This window comes from Somniosus microcephalus, chromosome 32, assembly GCF_052327205.1.
Source record: "Somniosus microcephalus isolate GS21.2 chromosome 32, FLI_Smic_1.0, whole genome shotgun sequence".
Lineage (NCBI taxonomy): Eukaryota > Metazoa > Chordata > Chondrichthyes > Squaliformes > Somniosidae > Somniosus > Somniosus microcephalus.
Window position 1 is genome coordinate 35969869 of NC_141018.1, and position 24457 is coordinate 35994325.

At 49.1% G+C, this 24457-nt stretch overlaps 1 protein-coding gene across 2 annotated transcripts in view; it reads right to left on the reverse strand.

Moving 5' to 3' along the window:
* LOC147097432 (protein unc-45 homolog A-like) overlaps positions 1–24457 on the reverse strand; it is a 36502-nt gene that overhangs the window by 3204 nt on the left and 8841 nt on the right. Inside the window, exons 6-19 of one of the 2 annotated variants that reach the window (XM_085972418.1) lie at positions 23133–23300; positions 21912–22080; positions 20969–21139; positions 19475–19646; positions 18109–18409; positions 16808–16902; positions 10327–10468; positions 9478–9618; positions 8638–8765; positions 6801–6867; positions 5870–5983; positions 4769–4884; positions 2783–2900; positions 1972–2127 (exon numbers count right to left, since the gene is read on the reverse strand). In XM_085972418.1, the coding sequence (XP_085828544.1) occupies positions 1972–2127; positions 2783–2900; positions 4769–4884; positions 5870–5983; positions 6801–6867; positions 8638–8765; positions 9478–9618; positions 10327–10468; positions 16808–16902; positions 18109–18409; positions 19475–19646; positions 20969–21139; positions 21912–22080; positions 23133–23300 (2058 nt within the window). Of the gene's footprint in view, positions 1–1971; positions 2128–2782; positions 2901–4768; positions 4885–5869; positions 5984–6800; positions 6868–8637; positions 8766–9477; positions 9619–10326; positions 10469–16807; positions 16903–18108; positions 18410–19474; positions 19647–20968; positions 21140–21911; positions 22081–23132; positions 23301–24457 lie in introns of those variants that run through there. The other variant, XM_085972419.1, reaches the window with a different exon arrangement.

Below are 24457 nucleotides of genomic sequence, written 5' to 3' on the forward strand. Positions count from 1 at the left end.
CCCTTCTGTTCTTTCATCCCTGCCCCCTCTTCCCAGCCCCTACACTTGCTTTAAAATCTGTCCCCTTTCCTGTTTTTTTTCCAGTTCTGACGAAAAGGTCATCGACCTGAAACGTTAACTCTGTTTCTCTCTCCACGGATGCTGCCTGGCCAGTGTTTTCTGTTATTTCGGATTTCCAGCATCCGCGGTATTTTGCTATTGTATTAGTGTCTGCGGGCTATTTGATCAGGAGATGTATCATAGCCGATTGGCTGTGGCTCAGTGGGCAGCACTCTCGCCCGAGTCAGATAGGTCGTGGGTTCAAGTCCCCACTCCAGGGACTTGAGCACAAAAACCCAGGCCGACTCTCCCAGTGCAGTGCCGAGGGCGAGCCGCACTGTCGGAGGCGCCGTCTTTCGGCTGAGACGTTAAACCGAGGCCCCGTCTGCGTAAAAGATCCCGCGGCACTATTTCGAAGAGGAGCAGGGGGGAGTTCTCCCCGGTGTCCTGGGCCAATATTTATCTCTCAACCAACATCACTAAAGTAGATTATCTGGTCATTGTCACATTGCTCTATGTGGGAGCTTGCTGTGCCCAAATGCGAGTCTTTCTTCTTTCGGCTAATCCTATTCCTCACTTGATGTCTGTAGTCATGCAACCTTTCAGCAGAGGTCACTAGGTAGTGGCCAAGAGCAGGGACCTCAGGCTGAATTTCCGCCCACACCCCCATCCAAACAAGGCAGCACAGTTGGTGTTCTGGCTGAGAGAAGATGGCTTTCCACAGGCAGGGGATCAAACCTGGGAACTCCCGGCACAGTAATACATGGGGCTGTGCATTTAACCACCGCATCATCGTGGACCGTGCGTTTTCCAGAATAGCTGCAGTTTCCCCACCCCTATTTATAATCCCACAAAAGCTGCCATCTCGACACTGCCCCCTGTCGGCAGAGGCGGTGCTCCACTGGCTGTGGACCTCACGGGGAGTCGAACACTCTCAGCACAGGGTGCTCCACCTGGTGGTTCATCCAAGAATTGAAATTACAGAACGATACCGAGCGACAAAGGTATTCCACACAATTCTCACTGCCTGATCACAAAGTGCCAGTCGCCGCTCAGTGTCGATTTGTGACACACAGTGCAGGACGAGCCTACGTTTGATCACCAGGTCGTCTTGTTCTGGGTCCCTTCACTTTGTGCTGGCATTTGACTCAGCTATTTTGCTCCTGAACGTTTTGCGCGATCAATAAAATATTGCAATACCACACACCCCTACCCCCGCAAAGGAAGCGCGGCATTACTGAAGCGCGCAGGTCCAATCCCCAGACCGTGCGGATTTAGAGGGCCTCGGGGGAGGGGAGGGCGGGAGGCAGCAGGAGCTACAATCAGCCTCAGTGGTCCTGGATTGTGGAACTGAATAAACACCATCAGCCAGGCTTCCCGACTGCTATCCAGCGCCCCTGCTGGAATGAGCGTGTGGATGGCGACAAGTTCATTGCTGCTGCCCCCCTTGGTCGAATATCTTGCTGACAGACACTGTCTCGGCTCACACGTGAAGATACCATGGGGGGGGGGCGACAGGCATTTGCACCCCAGCCAGGAGTCAGCGCCCTCGGCAGAGGAGGGGAGAAGATTGCAAGCAGGACAAAAAAGCCTCTGTCTTCTAGAGGGAAGCTGGAGGGAGGTGAGGAATGAGTAAGTAGGAGGCAGGGCGACGAGCCTGGAGTGCAGCACAGGGAGGATGCAGGGTGACCTAAGAAAACTACTAGGCACTTGGTCTAAGCGTTAAACAAAGCTTTAATCAACTGTTTTACAACATGGAGGTCTAGTTGTGTCCTTCACTAGTTCCTGTTAATGTCCTGCGCAAGCTGGGCCCGTGCCCGAGTATTTATACTCTCCTTGGACAGCGCCACCCGCAGGCTGCTCAGTATTATTTCATAAGTCTTTCTTTCATGAATGACTGATTCATGTCACAGGGTGTGTAGAGGCACTCACCGCCTGTGTCATTTTCATACAGAGTTTGGGTTGCAGCGATGTTAAGAAGGCGACAGCTCCCGCAGCCGCACACCTCAACTTCTCGTCATCTTCACCGCTGTACAACACCAGCAGCTTCAGGCGATCTGTCCCCTCAGCCAGGAACAGCTCCTGCACCTGAAACAACATCCAAACAGGAAGGCAGAAAAGTCAAGGCAGCTGCAAAAATGGGTTCATTTCCCAACAAAACTAAAATCCACGGCACAATCTATTATGGCGAGTAAAAGAAAATCGTTCAGTGTTTTTTCCTCTGCTCTCCTTGCTGGGGGCCAGTTCCATGTGCACCATCGGGCCTCGTACTGCACCCTCGGGACTATTTCAGGTGTCAGACTAGACAGCGAGTGTCAGCAGGACATCTGCCCCTCAGAGCTGATCTCACCCAACCTGCAGGGGTCACTGGACAGTGATCAGGACCAGGCCAATGATCCCCGTAGTTTTTTTTTTTGGGGGGGGGGGGGGGCGCGCGGCCCATTCAAAAGTCCGCGCATGCGCGGTTTTTTCAATTTAAAAAGCCGGCTCACTGGCCACACAGCTTAAAGGGGAGCCAGGCAGCCTGGCTGGCTTTTCCCCTCCCAGGAATGCTGAAGCCAGGTGTAGTTCACCCAATGAGATCAGCAGAGAGTGGGGAATGGTACCTGGGGCCTTGCTAGTCGCTATGGTTCATACCACGCCAGGCAATGCTTTACCCATGCAAGGAGTTCCCGAAGCCACAGACCACACTGCTGTGGGGTGAAAAGAAAGCAGCAAGGGTTTGTATCTAGCGATAACACACCTCCTCACTCAGGACCATGTTGCACATGCACTCAGTAGCTGCCAATCGGATCATCTCGTGGTCTTCAAACATGTAGCTCTCAATCATTGGAATGGTTTTTTCCTTAATTATCTTCTGGCTTAAAAAAAAAGTCAAGGGATTACTCAGTAAATTAGTGCCAGCCTTGACCCAGTGGTAGAACCCTCACCCGAGTCAGGAGGTTGTGGGTTCAAGGCCCACTCCAGCATCCGAGCACAAAATCTCGGCAGACACTCCAGCGCGATACGGAGGGAGTGGTGCCCGTTTAGGCATTCGAGGAGTTCCCCTTAATGTGGTGAAGTTCAATCTGTTTAAAGATTTACATTTCTATAGCGCCTTTCACGACCACCGGATGTCCCAAAGCGCTTTCCAGCTAATGAAGTGTAGTCACTGTTGCAATAGAAACATAGAAGAATAGGAGCAGGAGTAGGCCATTCGGCCCCTCGAGCCTGCTCCGCCATTTAATGAGATCATGGCTGATCATCCAAATTCAGTACCCTGTCCCGGTCTTCTCCCCATATCCCTTGATCCCTTTAGCCTTAAGAAATATATCCAACTCCTTTTTTAATATATTTAATGAATTGGCCTCAACTGTCTTCTGTGGTAGAGAATTCCACAGGTTCACCACTCTCTGGGTGAAGAAATTCTTCCTCATCTCAGTCCTAAATGGCTTACTCCTTATCCTTAGACTGTGACCCCTGGTTCTGGACTCCCCCGCCATCGGGAACATCCTTCCTGCATCTAGTCTGTCTAGTCCTGTTAGAATTTTATAAGTTTCAATGAGATCCCCTCTCATTCTTCTAAACTCCAGCGAATATAAGCCTAATCGACCCAATCTCTCCTCATACGTCATTCCTGCCATCCCAGGCATCAGTCTGGTGAATCTTCGCTGCACTCCCTCCATGGCAAGAACATCCTTCCTCAGATAGGGCGACCAAAACTGCACACAATACTCAAGGTGTGGTCTCACCAAGGCCCTGTACAACTGTAGCAAGACATCCTTGCTCCTGGACTTGAATCCTCTCGCTATGAAGGCCAACATACCATTTGCCTTCTTAACCGCCTGCTGCACCTGCATGCTTACCTTCAGCGACTGGTGCACAAGGACACCCAGGTCTCGTTGCACTTCCCCTTTTCCCAATCTATTGCCATTCAGATAGTAATCTGCCTTCCTGCTTTTGCCACCAAAGTGGATAACCTCGCATTTATCCACAATGTAGGAAAAGCAGCAGCCAATTTGCGCATAGCAAGCTCCCACAAACAACAATGTGATAACGGCCAGATAATCTGTTTTAGTGATGTTGGTTGAGGGATAAATATTGGCCCAGGACACCAGGGAGAACTCCCCCTGCTCTTCTTCGAAATAGTGCCATGGGATCTTTTACATACTCCTGAGGGGGCCTCGGTTTAACGTCTCATCCCAAAGACTTGCATTTCTATAGCGCCTTTCATGGCCTCAGGACGTCCCAAAGTGCCTTCCAGCCAATGAAAGACTTTTGAAGTGCAGTCACTTTACCACAGAGGGGAGCAACAGAAATAACGCAGCGCAAAGAATCAAAGGTACGAAAACATTAAGGAATGTGGGTTGTTTTCTTTATGAGGAGATATTGAGGTGACCTAATTAAAGATTGTAAGAATTGGCAAAGATGGTGCCGGGAAATAGCTTACTGTGGTGAAGGAACTTTTTCACCCAAAGTGTAAGAGAGTTATAGAAACAGTAGCCAGGGAAGGGCACTGAAGGAAATAAAAACAGAAAATGCTGGAAACACTCAGCAGGTCAGGCAGTGTCTGTGGAGAGAGAAACAGAGTTAACGTTTCAGGTCGATGACCCTTCGTCAGAACTGGAAAAAGTTGGAGATGGAGCAGGGCACTGAAGGTGGAGATTCATCCATTTTTAAAAAGGGACGTGCTTATCCACGGAGACATTGGAGGAGCCCCCCCACCCGGCCCCTTCACCCAGTCGCTTACCGCAGCCTCTCGCTGATTCCAGCCAAATTGGTTAACGCCATCAGCGACTCAAAGTTCTGCAACCCCGTACGGTCAAGGTGCAAGAGGCCGACCAGAGGTCGGATTACCTCGTAAACCTGGGGAAGCGAAAGCAGAGTGTTTTACATCAGTGACCACTTCGGAAACTCGTCAATAAAGTGCCTCAGTCCCAGCCTCGACAGAGTGCCCACCACCATAACCAGTGGGGCTTTCTTGACACCAGCCATCCTTAGTTAGACCCGTGTGAGTGATGTGGCAAAATAGGGATAGATTTGTGCTGTCGGCCCGTGTTCACTAGGAACTGGATCAAGACTATCCAAACCCATTCACATAGAACCTTTACAGTGAGCAGACAGGCGGGTGTCCGTCCCATCACTCCGGATTGGATTTGAACCCGGTTCCCAGTAGGGAAAGGCTGGTGTCTCACCCATTATACCATCAATTCCTTAAAACTACATCAACACCACTTGAAATTTTCTGCAGAATATTTTGCAGCAGAAAACAAGGCTGTATTTTGAAAGCTGTGACGCTAATACAGTACTAAAAAAATCCTACAGCAGTGGATAGAAATCCTCAGGCTTTGGAGAGGGTACAGAAGCGATTTACTGGCAGGGTTCCAGGGATGAGGGATTACAGTTACGTGGATAGACTGGAGAAGCTGGGGTTGTTCTCCTTAGAGTAGAGAAGACTAAGAGGAGATTGGATAGAGGTGTTTATTTACTCTATCTAAACCCTTCATGATTTTAAAGAGAAACTGTTTCCAATGGCTGAAGGGTCGATGACCAGAGGGCACAGATTTAAGGTGATTGGCAAAAGAACCAGAGGCGACATGAGGAAAAACTTTTTTACACAATGAGTGGTTAGGATTTGGAACGCGCTGCCTGATAGGGCGGTGGATACAGAGTCAATAGTAGCCTTCAAAAGGGAATTGGATAAATACTTGAAGGAGAAAAAATTGCAGGGATATGGGGAAAGAGTGGGGGAGTGGGACTGACTGGATTGCTCTTCGAAAGAGCCGGCGCAGACTCGATGGGCCGAACGGTCTCCTTCTGTGCTGAACTATTCTATGATTCTATGACTCACCCTCTCTCCAGGGAAAGCAATCTCCGGGTTCGAGGTGATTGTGATCTTCGCCAATGCCTGGGCTGCCTTGGTCTTGCCGAACTCTGTGCCTTCTGATGCCAGAGGGAGCAGAGCCTGCGGGAATGGAGGAAGTAAAAGGCCAGGTTATTGGAAGCACATTTGTGCCATCACATCGACGTGAGTCCGATCTCAGTCACGGTGCTGGTAGGGGGGTGATAAAATCAGTCACAGTTCCCTCACTTAGGGACCTTTAAGTTAGACACAACTCCCATTCCTACATAGAGAAGATGTTTTCACTTATGGGGAGAGTTCAAAACTAGGGGCCATAAATATAAGATAGTCACTAATTAATCCAATAAAATTCAGGAGAAACTTCTTTACCCAGAGAGTGGTCAGAGTTGAGGCGAATAACATAGATGTACTTATCTACCTTCCCCTTAAATGCATGAGGGAGATGGGAATAGAAGGTTATGCTGATAGAGTGAGATGAAGTAGGGTGGGAGCAGGCTCGTGTGGAGCACAAACACTGGCAGTTAAGGCAAATGGCCTGTTTCTGTGCTTTGTATACTATGTCATTCCTGATTATTCTTCAACCCTTACTGGGAGTGAGGGTGTAGGAGTGCTGTGGGACAGCAGGATCGGGTTGAGCTATGATGGCCTTTATAGTCAGACAGCCTGTTCGACACATTGTCAAGAAGAATGGGCACTTGCGAGACATAGCAGGGCTATTGGCACCCATGGCATCGTATCCCAGTGCCTTAAGAGGAAATGAACACATGCAGATACTCGCTGTCCTTGGACCACCTCACTGTCTTCTAACCACTGTCTCCAGTCATTATCCCACAAGGGCTGCAGTGCACTTTTATAAATAAACACGGGCCATCGATGCGGAAAAATGCCGAGGAGCCAACGTGCTCACTGCCGCACTCACCTTCCCTCCTCCCTGAGCGACCACGATTCCACGGTCCTCCGGGGCTTCCACCAGAGCCAGGAACACCCTGAAATACAGAAAGGGCAGGAAGCTCTCAGTCTTGCGCCGCTCCCGCTCACTGTTACAGGGCTGCAAAGTAACGCAGCAGCAAGGCTGCATTTAACTTGGCAGCAAGTGACTGAAAAGGACCAAAATTCTCAAGTGCTAGACGCCGGCACAGCATCCAACAGTTGCTTGGAGTTGGTAACACTGAGGTAGATCGACAAGCAGCAACGACTGCTCCTACAGTAGCACCCTTAGTGTCAGCATCGCTGAGCAAGAATTAAATGTGGGGCTTCTGCTCAGTACCATACTGGGCAGTACATTTATAGACCGAGCCATGGGCTGGGTAAGGGGCAAGAGAGAAATTAAATTCCTGTATAATTTAACACACAGCTTGGCATAATCCTGTAACCAATTCTACGACCTCGCAAATCGATCGACTGAGAAACCTCGGTTGGCAGTGTTGTCCTCTTGTCAGTTACAGAACGCACACTCAGCCCCCCAGCCTAAAGATCTTGGGCGCTATTGGCAAAGGTAATGTTTAGGGACCAAGCGTTTGCCGAGGTTGTGGTGCGGGAGGGGAGCGCTGCACTGTCGGAGGGGCAGTACTGAGGGAGTGCTGCACTGTCGGAGGGGCAGTACTGAGGGAGTGCTGCACTGTCGGAGGGGCAGTACTGAGGGAGTGCTGCACTGTCGGAGGGGCAGTACTGAGGGAGCGCCGCACTGTCGGAGGGGCAGTACTGAGGGAGTGCCGCACTGTCGGAGGGGCAGTACTGAGGGAGCGCCGCACTGTTGGAGGGGCAGTACTGAGGGAGTGCTGCAATGTCGGAGGTGCCGTCTTTCAGATGAGACGTTAAACCGAGGCCCCGTCTGCCCTCTCGGGTGGATGTAAAAGATCCCACGGCCACTATTTCGAAGAAGAGCAGGGGAGTTCTCCCTGGTGTCCCTCAACGAACATCACTAAAACAGATTATCTGGTCATTTATTTCAATGTTTGTGGGAGCTTGCCGTGCTGTGTGCTGCGTTCCCTACATTACAACAGTGACTGTACTTCATTGGCTGTAAAGCGCTTTGGGACGTCCTGAGGTTGTGAAAGGCGCTATAGAAATGCACGTCTTTCTATTCTTTTTTGCTGCCGTTTGGTTAACACAAGTTAACTTCCTGCTGCTTGTCCACCCGCGGGACCACCGGCTTGCACAGCATCGGGTGCTGAGCGAGAACAATCGCAACTCCGAGCAATAAAGCAGGCTGCTTAGTAAAGCCAGTAAACACTGCGCCCGGTTTTGTTGTGTTGCGCATTAGTTTGGGTCTGTGGTAGCACTCTCGCCTTTCAGTCATAAGGTTGTGGGGGGGTCAGGCCCCACGCCAGAGACTGGTGTCATTTAGTGCATTGCTGAGGGAGTGCTGCACTGTCGGAGGTGCCATCTTTCTTTCTTTGTGGGTTCGAGCCCCACTCCGAGACTTGAGCTCACAGGAGTGGACTGATGGGAGTTGAAGGTGCCATCCTTTGGATGAAATGTTAGGCCGAGGCCCTCTCTGCCTGTTGCAGTGATTCAGGCATACTGAAGATCCCCCATGGCACTACTTGAAGAGCAAGGAGATCTTCTGGTATCCCGGCTGACATTCATCCCTCAAACAACTGGTAGCTGTTTGAGGCATCTTGCTGTGCATAAATTGGTGCTCTGTTTGCCTACATAACAGGAGGTCACTGCACTTCTAAGTAAGTCACTGTATGTGAAACGCTTCCTATGCAACAATGGTTTGATTAATGCTGTTGTATCGACCACACACGTACCGAGCAATCATCTCCTTGCACGCATCTGTCAGGGCCGGACTCTCCTTCTTTGTCATACACACCAGTGCTGACACCACCCCCGCCTTCAGCAGTCTCCCGATCCGTTTCCCCACGTACTTGGGTTTATCCTGAAATGCAGCAAGTGCCAAATCGTTTTTCAGTTCTCTTAGCAACCAGGATTTTACAAAATCATAGCCCGAACCATTGTTATCCACCATAATAGAGAGAGAATGGTCCACTGGTCAGAGAGACGGTAACTACAGGGCACAAAGCTATGGTCATCACAAAAAGAATTGAGGTGGTGGTTTGGGGAGTCTTTAGCTTGGTAGCTTGGGGGGGGGGGGGGGGGGGGGGGGGAAGGGTAGAATGTGCCAGAAACCGCTGACGGAGTGAAATCAGGAAGCACGTCTTCACACAAAGGTTGAAATCTGGAACTCTCGCCCCCAAAGGTTGTTTCCCGTGGCTGGAGAGTCTAGAACCAGGGGTCACAGTCTCGGGATAAGGACCCTGCCATTTAGGACTGAGATGAGGAGGAATTTCTTCACTCAGAGGGTTGTGAATCTTTGGAATTCTCTGCTCCAGAGGGCAGTGGATGCTGAATCATTGAGCATATTGGACTCTAGGGGAATCAAGGTATATGGGGATTGGGCGGGAAAGTGGAGTTGAGGTCGATGATCAGGCCTGATCTGATTGAATGGCGGAGCAGGCTCGAGGGGCCGTGTGGCCTACTCCTGCTCCTAATTCTTATGCTTTTAAGTCTGCATGGCTCAGATCCACGCTGGGCAGAGCACAAGTAACAAGTGTCATTCCCTGTAAACGTGGGCAGCAATCGTAGCGTACCTTGGGGTGCTCCTCGGGAACGTGCTGCTTGGCGTACTTGGCCAGTTCCAGTAGCTGTGGGTCGGGCGTCTCCTTATCGTAGCTGTTTGTGCAGTTCACAAGGGTCGAGGCAACTGCAAAGAGAGCGGTTTTATCTTCTGACTGGGGAAGGACGAAAGTGAGAGATCGTTGTACACAAAACAGGAAGGAAGGCGGGGCAGAAAACACTGATCAGTCATCTCAGTACGGATCAGAAGATAAATACAGATCGATCATTAGTACAGCTGGTGCTTCAACTATTCATCCTCTCCAGAAGGTGACCTTCTCCTGCTGGGATCCAGTTGCTCAGGCACCAGCAGCTTCCAGCATCTCACCCAGGTAGTCCCGTGTGAGCAGAGACTGAGCGTTAGCAGTCTATTTGATTACATAGGATATACAGCACAGAAACAGTGTGGAGAGCATCACAGTCGAGCCCAGTCCTGTCCTCATTTCGCGTGCACACTTCCAGTGAGAACCACCAGAGAACAAATCAGGAGCGGGAACGCTGACCAACTCTTCTCCTCCCGATGCCAAGGACTAACGGGCTAATTGTAGCCCGCACTACTGCCCTGGTTGACTAACGGGGCACAGACTAGGGATCAAACCTGGGAACTGCTGGTCAGTGCAGTGGTTTTACCCACAAGGTCACTGAGGACCTGAGCACTATCTCTGCATAACCGCACAGAGAGCCAAACGCGTGAAGGGTTAAACATTCACCGCGTCACAATGGCTCCGACCATCCAAGTGGTGCGGCTGGAGGCTGGGATACAGACCATCGACCTCACACGGCTTCCATTCTTCCCTGTGCCGGTCGCTTAATTGCCTGCTTACCTTCGCCAGCTCAAACATCGCGTGCACTGCAGGCTGGTCCTCCACAAACTCCTCCTTCACATCAGCGTCGAAGGTCAGATAGGCCAGTCCCTCCGTTGCCCAGCGTCGCATGCTGGACTGAATAGAGTCGTTGCATAACCACCTGACGAGAGTAGAACAGCAGCGTGATCAGTCCTAGGACCCCAGCTATTCACAATATATATTAATGATCTAGACGAGGGAACTAGATGTAATATCTCCAAGTTTGCAGATGACACAAAGCTGGGTGGGCGTGTGTGCTGTGAGGAGGATGCCGAAAAACTCCAGTACAATTTGGACAGGTTGGATGAGTGGGCAGATGCATGGCAGATGCAGTATAATGTGGATAAATGCGAGGTTATCCACTTTGGTGGCAAAAACAGGAAGACAGATTATTATCTGAATGGCAATAGATTGGGAGAAGGGGAAGTGCAACGAGACCTGGGTGTCCTTGTGCACCAGTCGCTGAAGGTAAGCATGCAGGTGCAGCAGGCGGTTAAGAAGTAAAATGGTATGTTGGCCTTCGTAGCGAGAGGGTTCGAGTACAGGAGCAAGGATGTCTTACTGCAGTTGTACAGGGCCTTGGTGAGACCATACCTTCAGTATTGTGTGCAGTTTTGGTCGCCTTATCTGAGGAAGGATGTTCTTGCCATGGAGGGAGTGCAGCGAAGATTCACCAGGCTGATACCTGGGATGGCAGGAATGACGTATGAGGAGAGATTGGGTCGATTGGGCTTATACTCACTGGAGTTTAGAAGAATGAGAGGGGATCTCATTGAAACTTATAAAATTCTAACAGGACTGGACACAGGAAGGATGTTCCCGATGGTGGGGGAGTCCAGAACCAGGGGTCACAGTCTAAGGATAAGGGGTAAGCCATTTAGGACAGAGATGAGGAGGAATTTCTTCACCCACAGCGGCTGACCTGGGAGTGCAGTGAGCAGCGACGCCCGACCAGAGCGGACCTGCGTGAGGTAGAGGCAGCGCGGCAACTTTAAAAGGAGGGGCGAGGCGAGGCCCGACCACAGCGGCTGACCTGGGAGTGCAGTGAGCAGCGACGCCCGGCCAGAGCGGACCTGCGTGAGGTAGAGGCAGCGCAGCAACTTTAAAAGGAGGGGCGAGGCGAGGCCCGACCACAGCGGCTGACCTGGGAGTGCAGTGAGCAGCGACGCCCGACCAGAGCGGACCTGCGTGAGGTAGAGGCAGCGCAGCAACTTTAAAAGGAGGGGCGAGGCGAGGCCCAACCAATTGAACAGCAGGGGAGAGAGGTAAAAAGTAATCGAAGTGTGACGTCACCAGGAAGGAGGTAAGTGATTGGTTGGTGAGTATTTATTCTTTTTATTACAATCTTAAATTCTGCAGTTTTTTTCTAGGGTCTCTGTGCTGTAGTGGAGACAGTTGGTAAACCATTTAACTGGTGTAATTAGAGGGATTGATTTAATTTAAATCCAATTAATTAAAGGGGATACTAGCATCTATAATCGGGAAGAGGGTGTCCATAACTAACAATAAAAATGTGTTAAATTAATTACATAGAATGGAGCAGGTGATGTGTTACTGTTGCGAGATGTGGGAGCCGGTAGACCCCATTGAGGCTAACGGTGAGTACATCTGTGACAAGTGTCTGCTGCTACAGGATCTCCAGCTCCGTGTTGATGAGCTGGAGTCTGAGCTTCAGATACTGCGACACATCAGGGAGGGGGAGAAGTACCTGGACTCTGTGTATCAGGAGGTGGTCACACCTATGAAGTTAATTAATTCAGATGTAGCCCATGGCCAGGGTCAGGACGGTGTGACTACGAGTGAGGCAGGTACGGGGAACCAGGAGGTAGTGTTGTAGGAGCCGCAGCCCTTGCTCTTGACCAACAGGTTCAAGGTTCTTACTCCCTGTGGGGACGGGAGCAGGGGCTGCAGGGAGGATGAGCAACCTGGCCACAGCACCGTGGAACGGGGGGCCATTCAAGAGGGGGGAGTAAATAGAAATGTTGTAGTGGTAGGGGATAGTATTATTAGGGGGATAGATAAGAGTTCTCTGCAGCCAAGAGCGAGAGTCCCATAGGCTGTGTTGCCTACCCGGTGCCAGGGTTAAGGACATCTCCTCTGGGCTGGAAAGAAACTTGCAGTGGGAGGGGGTGGATCCAGTCGTCGTGGTCCATGTTGGTACAAACGACATAGATAGGACTAGGAAGCCGGTTCTGTTAAAGGAGTATGAGCAGCTAGGGGTCAAATTAAAAAACAGAACCTCAAGGGTAATAATCTCTGGATTATTACCTGAGCCACGAGCGAATTTGGCTAGGACAAATAAAATCAGAGAGTTAAATGCGTGGCTCAAAGACTGGTGTGGGAGAAATGGGTTTTGCTTCCTGGGACACTGGCACCAGTACTGGGGCAGGAGGGAGCTGTTCCGTTGGGATGGGCTTCACTTGCCCAGTGCTGGGACTAGGGTCCTGGCGGATCATATAACTAGGGCTGTAGAGAGGGCTTTAAACTAACTAGTGGGGGGGGGAGGTTCCTAGAGAACAAATAATAAAAATGACAACAGAGAAGGTCATAGACTTAGGTAGCAGTGGGGAAATGAAAAACCAGAGCGTGTCAGGAAGGGGCAGAAGGTATGGAGTAAAAGGTAAAGTAATAAAAAGGGCAAAAGCAGGAACTAAGTGTCAAAAAACACATTTGAAAGTTCTCTATCTGAATGCACATAGCATTCGTAACAAAATAGATGAGTTAATGGCACAAATAGCTACATATGGGTATGATCTTGTGGCCATTACAGAAACATGGCTGCAGGGTGACAATGCCTGGGAATTAAACATACCAGGTTATTTAACGATCAGGAAGGACAGGCAGGAAGGAAGGGGAGGTGGGGTGGCTATGTTAATAAAGGAAGGAATCACTGTAATACAGAGAAATGATATTGGGTCAAAAGATCAGGATAATGAAACAGTTTGGGTGGAGATAAGGAATAATAAGGGGAAAAAAACACTAGTGGGCGTAGTCTATAGGCCTCCGAACAGTTGCAACTCGGTTGGACGGAGTATCAATCAGGAAATAGTTGAGGCTTGTAATAAGGGAGCATCTATAATTATGGGGGATTTTAACTATCATATTAACTGGACAAATCAAATTGGGCAGGGCTGCCTTGAGGATGAGTTCATTGAGTGTATTAGGGATGGGTTTCTTGAGCAGTATGTAACTGAACCGACCAGGGGGCAAGCAACCTTAGATCTGGTCCTGTGTAACGCGACAGGATTAATTAAAAATGTCCTAGTAAAGGATCCCCTTGGAATGAGTGACCATAACATGGTTGAATTCCATGTTCAATTAGAGGGTGAGGAGGTTGTATCTCAAACAAGCGTGCTAAGCTTGAATAAAGGAGACTATGAAGGTATGAGAGCAGAATTGAGCAAAGTGGATTGGGAAAATAGATTAAAGGGTAAGACGATACACGATCAGTGGTGTACATTTAAGGAGTTATTTTACAACTTCCAAAAAAAGTATATTCCACTGAGAAGAAAAGGGTGTAAAAGAAAAGACAGCCATCCGTGGCTAAGTAAAGAAATTAAGGATAGTATTCGACTAAAAACAAGGGCATATAAGGTAGCCAAATCTAGTGGGAGGATAGAGGATTGGGAAAACTTTAAAAGACAGCAAAAAATAACAAAAAGATTGATTAGGAAAGGGAAGATAGATTATGAAAGTAAATTAGCAAAAAATATAAAAACAGATAGTCAGAGTTTTTATAGTTATATAAAAAGAAAAAGGGTGGCTAAAGTAAATGTTGGTCCCTTAGAGGATGAGACCGGGAAATTAATGGTGGGAAATATGGAGATGGCAAAAACACTGAATGAATATTTTGTATCAGTCTTTACAGTAGAGGACACCAAGAATATCCCAACACTGGACAAGCAGGGGGCTATGGGGGGGGGAGGAGATAAACACGATCAAAATCACTAAGGAAGTGGTACTCGGTAAAATAATGGGACTCAAGGCGGATAAATCGCCTGGGCCTGATGGCTTACATCCAAGGGTCTTGAGGGAAGTGGCGGTAGGGATTGTGGATGCATTGGTAATAATCTTCCAAAACTCCCTGGACTCAGCAAAGGTCCCAGCAGACTGGAAAACTGCTAATGTAACACCCTTATTTAAAAAGGGCAGTAGACAGAAGGCTGGAATCTATAGACCGGTTAGCCTAACATCTGTGGTAGGTAAAATTTTGGAGTCCATTATTAAGGAGACAGTAACAGGACATTTGGATAATCATAGTTTAATAAGACAAAGTCAGCATGGTTTTATGAAGGGGAAGTCATGTTTGACAAATTTGCTGGAGTTCTTTGAGGAAGTAACATACAGGGTGGATAAAGGTGAACCAGTGGACGTAGTGTATTTAGACTTCCAAAAGGCATTTGACAAGGTGCCACACAAAAGATTATTGCTTAAGATAAAAAATCACGGGATTGGGGGTAATATTCTGGCATGGATAGAGGATTGGCCATCTAACAGAAGGCAGAGAGTTGGGATAAATGGTTCATTCTCAGACTGGCAATCAGTAACCAGTGGTGTTCCGCAGGGGTCAGTGCTGGGTCCCCAACTCTTTACAATCTATATTAACGATTTGGAGGAGGGGACCGAGTGTAACATATCAAAGTTTGCAGATGATACTAAGATGGGAGGGAAAGTAGTGAGAGAGGAGGACATAAAAAACCTGCAAGGGGACATAGACAGGCTAAGTAAGTGGGCAGAGACTTGGCAGATGGAATACAATACTGGAAAGTGTGAGGTTATGCACTTTGGCAGGAAAAATTGTAGAGCAAGTTATTATCTTAATGGCAAGGAACTGGAAAGTACTGAAGTACAAAGGGATCTGGGGGTCCTGGTGCACGAAACTCAAAAGGTTAGTATGCAGGTGCAGCAAGTGATTAAGAAGGCCAATGGAATGTTGGCTTTCATTGCTAGGGGGATAGAATATAAAAATAGGGAGGTATTGCTTCAGTTGTACAAGGTATTGGTGAGACCGCACCTGGAATACTGCATACAGTTTTGGTGTCCATACTTAAGAAAAGACATACTTGCTCTCGAGTCAGTACAAAGAAGGTTCACTCGGTTAATCCCGGGGATGAGGGGATGGACATATGAGGAGAGGTTGAGTAGATTGGGACTCTACTCATTGGAGTTCAGAAGAATGAGAGGCGATCTTATTGAAACATATAAGATTGTGAAGGGGTTGGATCGGGTGGATGCGGGGAGGATGTTCCAGATGATGGGTGAAACTAGAACTAGGGGGCATAGTCTTAGAATAAGGGGCTGCTCTTTCAAAACTGAGATGAGGAGGAACTACTTCACTCAGAGGGTGGTAGGTCCATGGAATATGCTGCCCCAAAAAGCTGTAGAAGCTACATCATTACATAAATTTAAAACAGAAATAGACAGTTTCCCAGAAGAAAAGGGAATTAAGGGTTACGGGGAGCAGGCAGGAATTTGGACATGAGTCTAGGTGCGGATCGGTCATGGCCCTGTGGGTAGCGGAGCGGGCCCATGGGCCGTGTAGCCTGATCCTGCTCCTGTTTCGTGTGTCTAATTCTGTTAGATTCAGGAGATAGTCTTGTCATAGTGGATTGGCGGTTAGGATCAGATCAGCCATGATCTTATTGAATGGCGGAGCAGGCTCGAGGGGCCAATTGGCCTGCTCCTGCTCCTATTTCTTATGTTCTTATGGTGAACCTGTGGAATTCTCTACCACAGAAGGCAGTTGAGGCCAATTCATTAAATATATTCAAGAAGGAGTTAGATATATTTCTTAAGGCTAAAGGGATCAAGGGATATGGGGAGAAAGCAGGGACAGGGTACTGAGTTTGGATGATCAGCCATGATCTGATTGAATGGCGGAGCAGGCTCGAGGGGCCGAATGGCCGACTCCTGCTCCTATCTTCTAGGTTTCTAGAAAAAGCCTTTGTGTATCATCCACCGCTTTTCACCTCCTCCTCGACTGGTTCACAGTCTACGGAGCCCGTTAACTGGCGCTGTACGAGTAGTTAATACAGCTGCACTTTTTGCCTCTGCCCCTGTCGCTCTCCTCTCTCTGGCTGTTTATTAATTGCTCCTGCACTGGTGCAGTCAGCAGCCGTATCATAAAAAACCAGACAGATCGATTGAACCGGCTGGGGCTCTTTTCTCTAGAGGTTTGATAGGGTAGACGTAGAGAAGATGCTTCATAGAAACATAGAAGATAGGAGCAGGAGTAGGCCATTCGGCCCCTCGAGCCTGCTCCGCCATTCAATGCGATCATGGCTGATCGTCCAAACTCAGTACCCTGTCCCTGCCTTCTCCCCAAATCCACTTCCACTTGCGGGAGAGACCAGAACTGGGGGGCCATAAATCCAATCGGGAATTCAGGAGAAACTTCTTTACCCAGCGAGTGGTTAGAACGGGGAACTCACAGTATCACAAATATCAGAACCCAGCTCACCTGCGGCACTGCTTTGCCAGTTTGCAAGTCGACCCTTCGGCAAACTGCTTCATGCTGCAGTCCGTTCCACCTGCAGACCCCACCTTGCACAGACCCTGAGAACAGGAAACAGATCAAAGGGTGGGGTTACACCGCACGGGCTCGACATCCACAACAGAAAGCAGGGCAGTAAAAGTTTGTACAGCATTTATGGGATGGTGAGGGTAGGAATCAAAGTGTCCTCTATGTAGAAAAGCTCAGTAAGGTTTATAACAGTCCCTTTAATAATCAGATAGGTCAAAGGAGAAGGGAAGTCTCGGGGTTGAGGCAGTACTTTAAGTGTTTCCTCAACATCTTTTAAAAAAGTATTATTTCCTACCAAGTTTGTCCCCTCCACTCATGATGGTGCTGGTACAGCATCTAGACCGGGTAGCCTTTATTCATGCGTGAACCTAGACACTGAGTCCTGGCAGTTATTCAACTACAAGGGGCATCGCAGACAAATCCAGAGATGTGCATGTTTCAGCAGTGGGTGCTGTAACACGTACCTGAGCAGCAACCCTGGCCCAATCTACCCCTCCCTAATCCAGGAGCACTGAGGCACCTTTCCTACCACCCGGGCAGAGCTTAGCGAACTCATCGCAGACTGGGAGTCAGAGCTGTGACCTACTGGGCCCATGCAGCTCGGTTACTCACCGGACCACTAACTCAGCAAGCCAGCAGGAGGAAGCGGGGGAGGACCCCTCGCCGGGTCTCCCTGTCTCCAGGCCGCATTGGGAAGTGGAAATGAAACGAGATTGGGCCTGTACTCTCTAGAGTTTAGAAGAATGAGAGGTGATCTCATTGAAACATATGAGATTCTGAGGGGGGATTGACAGGGTAGATGCTGAGAGGTTGTTTCCCCCTGGCTGGAGAGTCTAGAACTAGGGGTCATAGTCTCAGGATAAGGGGTCGGCCATTTAAGACTAAGATGAGGAGGAATTTCTTCACTCAGAGGGTTGTGAATCTTTGGAATTCTCTACCCCAGAGGGCTGTGGATGCTGAATCGTTGAGTATATTCAAGGCCGAGATCGATAGATTTTTGGACTCTAGGGGAATCAAGGGATATGGGGATAGTGCGGGAAAGTGGAGTCGGAGTCGAAGTCGAAGATCAGCCATGATCTGATTGAATGGCGGAGCAGGCTCGAGGGGCCGAATGGCCTACTCCTGCTCCTAATTCTCATGTTCTTATGAGATGGGCCAAATAGCTGTCCGTAGACCTTTTGCAAAGTTTGCCGACCGCTTCCCCAAGCTTTCATCTGATGAAGCAGCCAATAACCTACCACCAGGGCCCGAATCTTGATCTGATCACTCTCATTGTGCTTGTAGATGTCCTTCAGCAGGGTCACCCCGTTGGCAGTGATAAACGAGGCCCGCTTCGATTTGCCTGCCGCGTGGATCAACGCTTCCACGGCAACCAGCTGGTCGATCTCCCGCTCGGAGCTGCACAGCGCGATCATGCACTCCAAGATCCCGCTCATCTCAAGCACCCGGTTTCCAATCTCCGAGGGTCCCTGCAGCAGGGTGGACACGGTCTGGATGGCCTGCAGCTTCCCGTCCATCCCCGGAGACTCAAAGCGGCCCCTGTGCAGAAGAAATTTCACCTAGTTTTTTTTTTTTTTAAATTACATTATTCCTCAATTTCTGCTTTGTTCCAAGGCAGGACCCCCTGGTGCGTGAGGTTCGACTCCCCCCGCCCCCCCACCCACCCGGGCACCTTGGTCCTGCCCCTCACCCCAGGCTCCTCGGAACCTCCAGAGCTTAGGGCCTGGGCAGCTGAAGGCACGGCTGCCAACGGTGAAGTGAAGGAAATAGTGGGTGCGCAAGAGGCCAGAATTGGAGGAGCGCAGAAATCTTGGTGGGTTGTAGGGCTGGAGGAGATAGAAACATAGAAACATAGAAGATAGGAGCAGGAGTAGGCCATTCGGCCCCTCGAGCCTGCTCCGCCATTCAATGAGATCATGGCTGATCATCCAAATTCAGTACCCTGTCCCTGCTTTCTCCCCATATCCCTTGATCCTTTTAGCCTCAAGAAATATATCTAACTCCATCTTGAATATATTTAATGTATTGGCCTCCACTGCCTTCTGTGGTAGAGAATTCCACAGGTTCACCACTCTCTGGGTGAAGAAATTCCTCCTCATCTCTGTCCTAAATGGCTTACACCTTATCCTTAGACTGTGACCCCTGGTTCTGGACTCCCCGGCCATCGGGAACATCCTTCCTGCATCTAGTCTGTCTAGTCCTGTTAGAATTTTATAAGTTTCAATGAGATCCCCTCTCATTCTTCTAAACTCCAGCGAGTACAAGCCCAATCGACCCAATCTCTCCTCATACGTAGATTACAGAGCTAGGGAGAGGACGAGGCCATGGAGGGATTTAAATACTGGGACGAGTGTTCGACTGTGAGGGCCGAGCCCAATAATTAGACACACTTCTCTTCTAGCAGGAGTCACCGGGTACAGCTCGGGAGTGGGAACTGTGGCTGATTTTTCTCTTCCATGAACAGGGGCTAAGTACTAAGCGCAATTGTTGTGTGCACACTGCGGCTCCAGCTAAGATCAGCCAACTCGGCACAGGCCAGGGATTGCAACTTGGACCTTCTGGTCTCATTAGCATTCATCTGTCATTCACATTCCAGCTCCCTACCGGACGTAGTCCTCACAGAGTTTGTGAAAGGCTTCTCGCTCTGCATCACATTTGAGATCGTCGTAGAGTTTGTTCAGCAGCACCGACACGCTCATCCGACCACTGTCCGTTATGGGAAGGCTGTTGGGAACTTCCGACACCACCCCGGCCACTTCTAGAATCTTCTTCATTCCTGACCGGCACAGACAGACGACAATTAGATATTTTTATTATTAACTTCATCTCGCCTGATCAACATAAGAGGTCGGCCATTTTGGACTGAAATGAGGGAGAAATTTCTTCACTCAGAGGGTGGTGAATCTTTGGAATCCTCTACCCCAGAGGGCTGTGGCGGCTCAGTCGTTGAGTATATTCAAAACAGAGATCAATAGATTTTTGGACTCTAGGGGAATCAAGGGATATGGGGATCGGGCGGGAACGTGGAGTGGAGGTCGATGATCAGCCATGATCTTATTGAATGGCGGAGCAGGCTCGAGGGGCCAAATGGTCTACTCCTGCTCCTATTTCCTTTGTTATGTTCTTCTGGGAGGAGGCTTGTGTGGAGTACAAACACCAGCATAGACCTGTTGGGCCGCAAGTCCTGTTTCTGTGCTGTGTGACTGAATTATACAGCAATCACTGTGAAACCAAACCATCCGGAATCCAAACCAGCGTGAAATGCACCCCCGCCCGAGGGCCTCTCCCACCCCTTAGCTCTAGTGCATCTGGGAGTGATTTCAGAACACTGAGTTTATGCCCACCTAAAACCGCAGTCAATCAATGTAAAGGTGGCTGAATAACCACACCCAGAGTTTGTGTGCAAGAGAGACACAAAGACAGGCAGCCCCTGACCTCGTAGGCAGTAACAGGGAATTTCCCAAAGCACTCACACCTCGTCTGGATTTGGACGGGTATTAGAAATGGGTCATCAGACTAGACCAGTTCCTGTGAAGGCTAGATGATGCCAGATCAGTAAATTCTATCTTACCACGGCCAGATTTACAGCATTCACAAGTTTCCTCTAGTCTTACATACTGCACTCAGCAGTTCTGCTCCCCGCCAGCCCCATAACTTCAATAAATCTCTCTATAGTGTATTTTTATTATAGCAATAGGACAGGCGTCTCCACAAGCTGAGCCCAGATAGGCAGGCCCTCAAAGCCCAGGTAGTTCAATTTTATTCGGACGAAAGATCATCGACCTGAAACGTTAACTCTGTTTCTCTCTCCACAGATGCCACCTGACCTGCTGAGTGTTTCCAGCATTTTCTGTTTTTATTTCAGTTCTATTCCCACTGATTTTAACCAGTTTGTGTCTCATGTAGCTGGAGGTTTGTAAAGAAATGCTCTTAACATTGTTGCTGGGTTGGTAAATAATTCTAAATCAGAACACCAGGCTCTGTCCATGTCCGTGGCTCGAGATAGCTGGGAATTAACAGCAGCTTTGTATTGGAACAGCGGCTCATCAGACACACATAAAACCATGCAGTCACCTAGCTCCTTCAGCTCTGCCTTACCCTGATCGATTACCCAGATCGTCATGGAGTTGTTGGGGTCCCGCAAGGATTTCCGTGGAACGTTCTTAATCAGGAGGTTTATGGAATTGTCTCGGCCGTGGGTGGAAACCTGCCGCTGAATCAACATCTCCATCAGCTGGTAGACCATCATCTTCAGCTCTTTCATGGAATCTAAAGACCAGCAAACAATGGTTAGTTATCTGAACACGAGGCTTAGTTAACCTTTTATTATACAGGAGAACTGGAGTATTTTAAGCAGCTGCCACCCTCCATAAACCTCAGCTCATCCAAAGCTCGTATTCTCCTAACTCACACCGAGTCCCGTTCACCCATCACGCCCTGCGCTCGCTGACCCACACTGGCTCTCGGTCCGGCAACGCCTCGATTTTAAAATTCTCACCCTTGTTTTCAAATCCCTCCCTATCTCTATAACCTCCTCCAGCCCGACAACCCTCGGAAATCTCCGCGCTGCTCCAATTATGCGCATCCCCGATTTTAATCGCTCCACCATCGGCGGCCGTGCCTTCAGCTGCCTTGAACCTAAGCTCTGGAATTCCCTCCCTAAACCTCTCCGCCTCTCTCTCCTCCTCCAAGATACTCCTTAAAACCTAACTCATGGCGACCAAACTTTTGGTCACCTAGCCTATTGCATGTGGCTCGGTGTCAAATTTTGTTTGATAATCGCTCCTGTGAACTGCCTTGGGATGTTTTACTACATTAAAGGGGGCTATATAAATGCAAGTTGTTCAAATCTTCCCACGTGTGGACCCCTATAAAATACCAACGCACTCTCGGGGACCCCCTTGCAAAAGACAATGCCAATTACCTAAAAAAAAACAGTACTTTTATTGCAGAAACCAGTTAGTGACAGTGAAACTCCCGTTATAAAGGACAGGAAATCATTCCCACACACAGTTACAACACTATTATATTTATCACTCACCCAGAACCACTGCTTCCTCTTTCCCTCGAATGTCACTTTTTATTCCACCTTTCAGTGCATCGAAGATGCCTTGCAGGACATTGCATGCTGCCAGGGAAACCTGCTCCTCATCACTGCCCATCACATGGCAGAACCTGTCCATTCCTATTGTATGCAAAATCACCATCGCCTACAAACACAAATCAAAGCTTTAAACACAGGCTTTTAGATAAACAGCGAGGCATTTTATAAATGCAAGCCCTTTCTTTCGTTCTATACCAAAAGGTAGCGATCCGCCTTAAACTGGATACACTCCAGATGACGGACAAGTATCATTTGCTAGAGAACCGCTGGTGGGTGATTGAAAGATGCGTAGCGAGCTAAAACAGGGGAAATAAAAGTTATAAATTTATATATTAAAAATCTTTCAGAGCGCCCACTTCCTATCCACAGACCTTACTTCCTGTGGTCAAATTTTATCTGATAACAATCTTGGGACATTTTTCTACATTAAATCGCTATATATATAAGTTGTTGTTGGTCACGATTCTTCATATCAACATTTCCCATTCAATTTTGCTATGTCAACTCTGGCTGGCCTCCCACATTGTACCCTCCAGAAACCCTGAGGATATCCAAAACTCGCACCAAGTCCCGTTCACCCATCACCCCAGTGCTCGCTGACCTACACTGGCTCCCAGTTCAGCAAATTTTCAAATCCCTCCACGGCCTCGCCTCTCCCTATCTCTGTAATCTCCTCCAGCCCCTCCCACGCCGAGATATCTGCCCTCTTGAGCATCACTGATTATAATTGCTCCACCATTGGTGGCCGTGCCTTCTGTTGCCTGGGCCCTTAACTCTGGAATTCCCTCCCTAAACCTCTCCGCCTCGCTACCTCTCTCTCCTCCTTTAAGACGCTCCTTAAAACCTACCTCTTTGACCAAGCTTTTGGTCATCTGCCCTAATTTATCCTTATGTGGCTCGGTGTCAAATTTTGTCTTATAATACTCCTGTGCAGCGCCTTGGGACGTTTTACTACGTTATGGGTGCTATATAAATACAAGTTGTTGTTGTCAAGATGTAACTGGGAGTTTCTGGCCACTAGGTGGCTCTGCGGAGCGAGATTCCAAATTCTCAAACAGAGGCAGGATTACATTAACTTAACCGTGGGCAACGTCACAGACAATTTATTTAAAAAGGAGATTTTTTTTTTTCCTTCCAATCTTTCTCGGCCTGACTAACCCGGGACTGGTGGCCTGAACACAATCCCACGAGAGTCCGCAGCGAAGCCAGCATGATGTCCACATTCCCGGTGTCCAGCATCTTCTGGAGGAGACGCACTCCATCGCTGCGAAAAATCCTTTCGGCCCCTGCGTCTTCCCGAGCAAGAACAATCAGATTCTGGACAGCCTGCAGGGCAAGGAAAACATTAAAAACCATTGTAACAACAGGAAACGCTGGAGAAACTCAGCAGGCCAGGCAGCATCAGTGGAGAGAGAAACAGAGTTAATGTTTCAGGCCGAAGACCCCTTCGTCAGAACTGGAAAAAAGCAGGAAATGGAAAGCAAGTTTAGGGGCTGGGAAAAGGGGGAGGGGATGAAAGAACAGAAGGGAAGGTCAGTGATAGGATAGAAAGCAGGAGAGATTGAGAGACATTAAGAGATATTCAAGGCAAGGGGCGGTGGTAATGGGACAAGTTAAGGAAGGGGTGTGAATTGCACTGGCAGAATGAAGGACAGCTGCCCTGTGGGAGGGAAGAAAAAAAGGCCAAACAAAGTGTGGATAAAAAAAAGAAAATATATATATATGTGATAGGGAGCCAAGGTTATGATCTGAAATTGTTGAACTCGATGTTGAGTCCAGAAGGCTGTAAAGTGCCTAATCGAAAGATGAGGTGCTGTTCCTCGAGCTTACGTTGAGCTTCATTGGAACAATACAAGAGGCCGAGGGCGGTGAGGTCCGAGTGGGAATGGAGCGGTGAATTAAAGTGACAGGCCTCCAGGAGCTCAGGGTCCCCCTTACGGACTGAACGGAGGTGTTCCGCAAAGCGGTCACCCAATCTGCGTTTGGTCTCCCCAATGTAGAGGAGACCGCATCGTGAGCAGCGAATACAGTATACTAAATTGCAAGAAGTACAAGTAAATTGCTGTTTCACCTGGAAGGGGTGTTTGGGGCCCTGGACAGTGGGAAGGGGGGAGGTATAAGGGCATGTGTTGCATCTCCTGCGTTTGCACGGGAAGGTGCCGGGTGAAGGGGGTGGTAGAGGAGTGGACTAGGGTGTCGCGGAGGGAGCGGTCCCTACGGAATGCTGAAAGGGGAGGTGAGGGGAAGATGCGTTTGGTGGTGGGATCTCACTGGAGGTGGCGGAAATGGCGGAGGATGATCTGTTGAATGTGGAGGCTGGTGGGGTGAAAGGTAAGGACAAGGGGAACCCTATCGTGGTTCTGGGAGAGAGGGGAAGGGGTGAGAGCAGAAGTGCGGGAGATAGAACGGACACGGTCGAGGGCCGTGTCAACCACAGTAGAGGGGAATCCTCGGTTGAGGAAAAAGGAAGACATGTCGGAAGC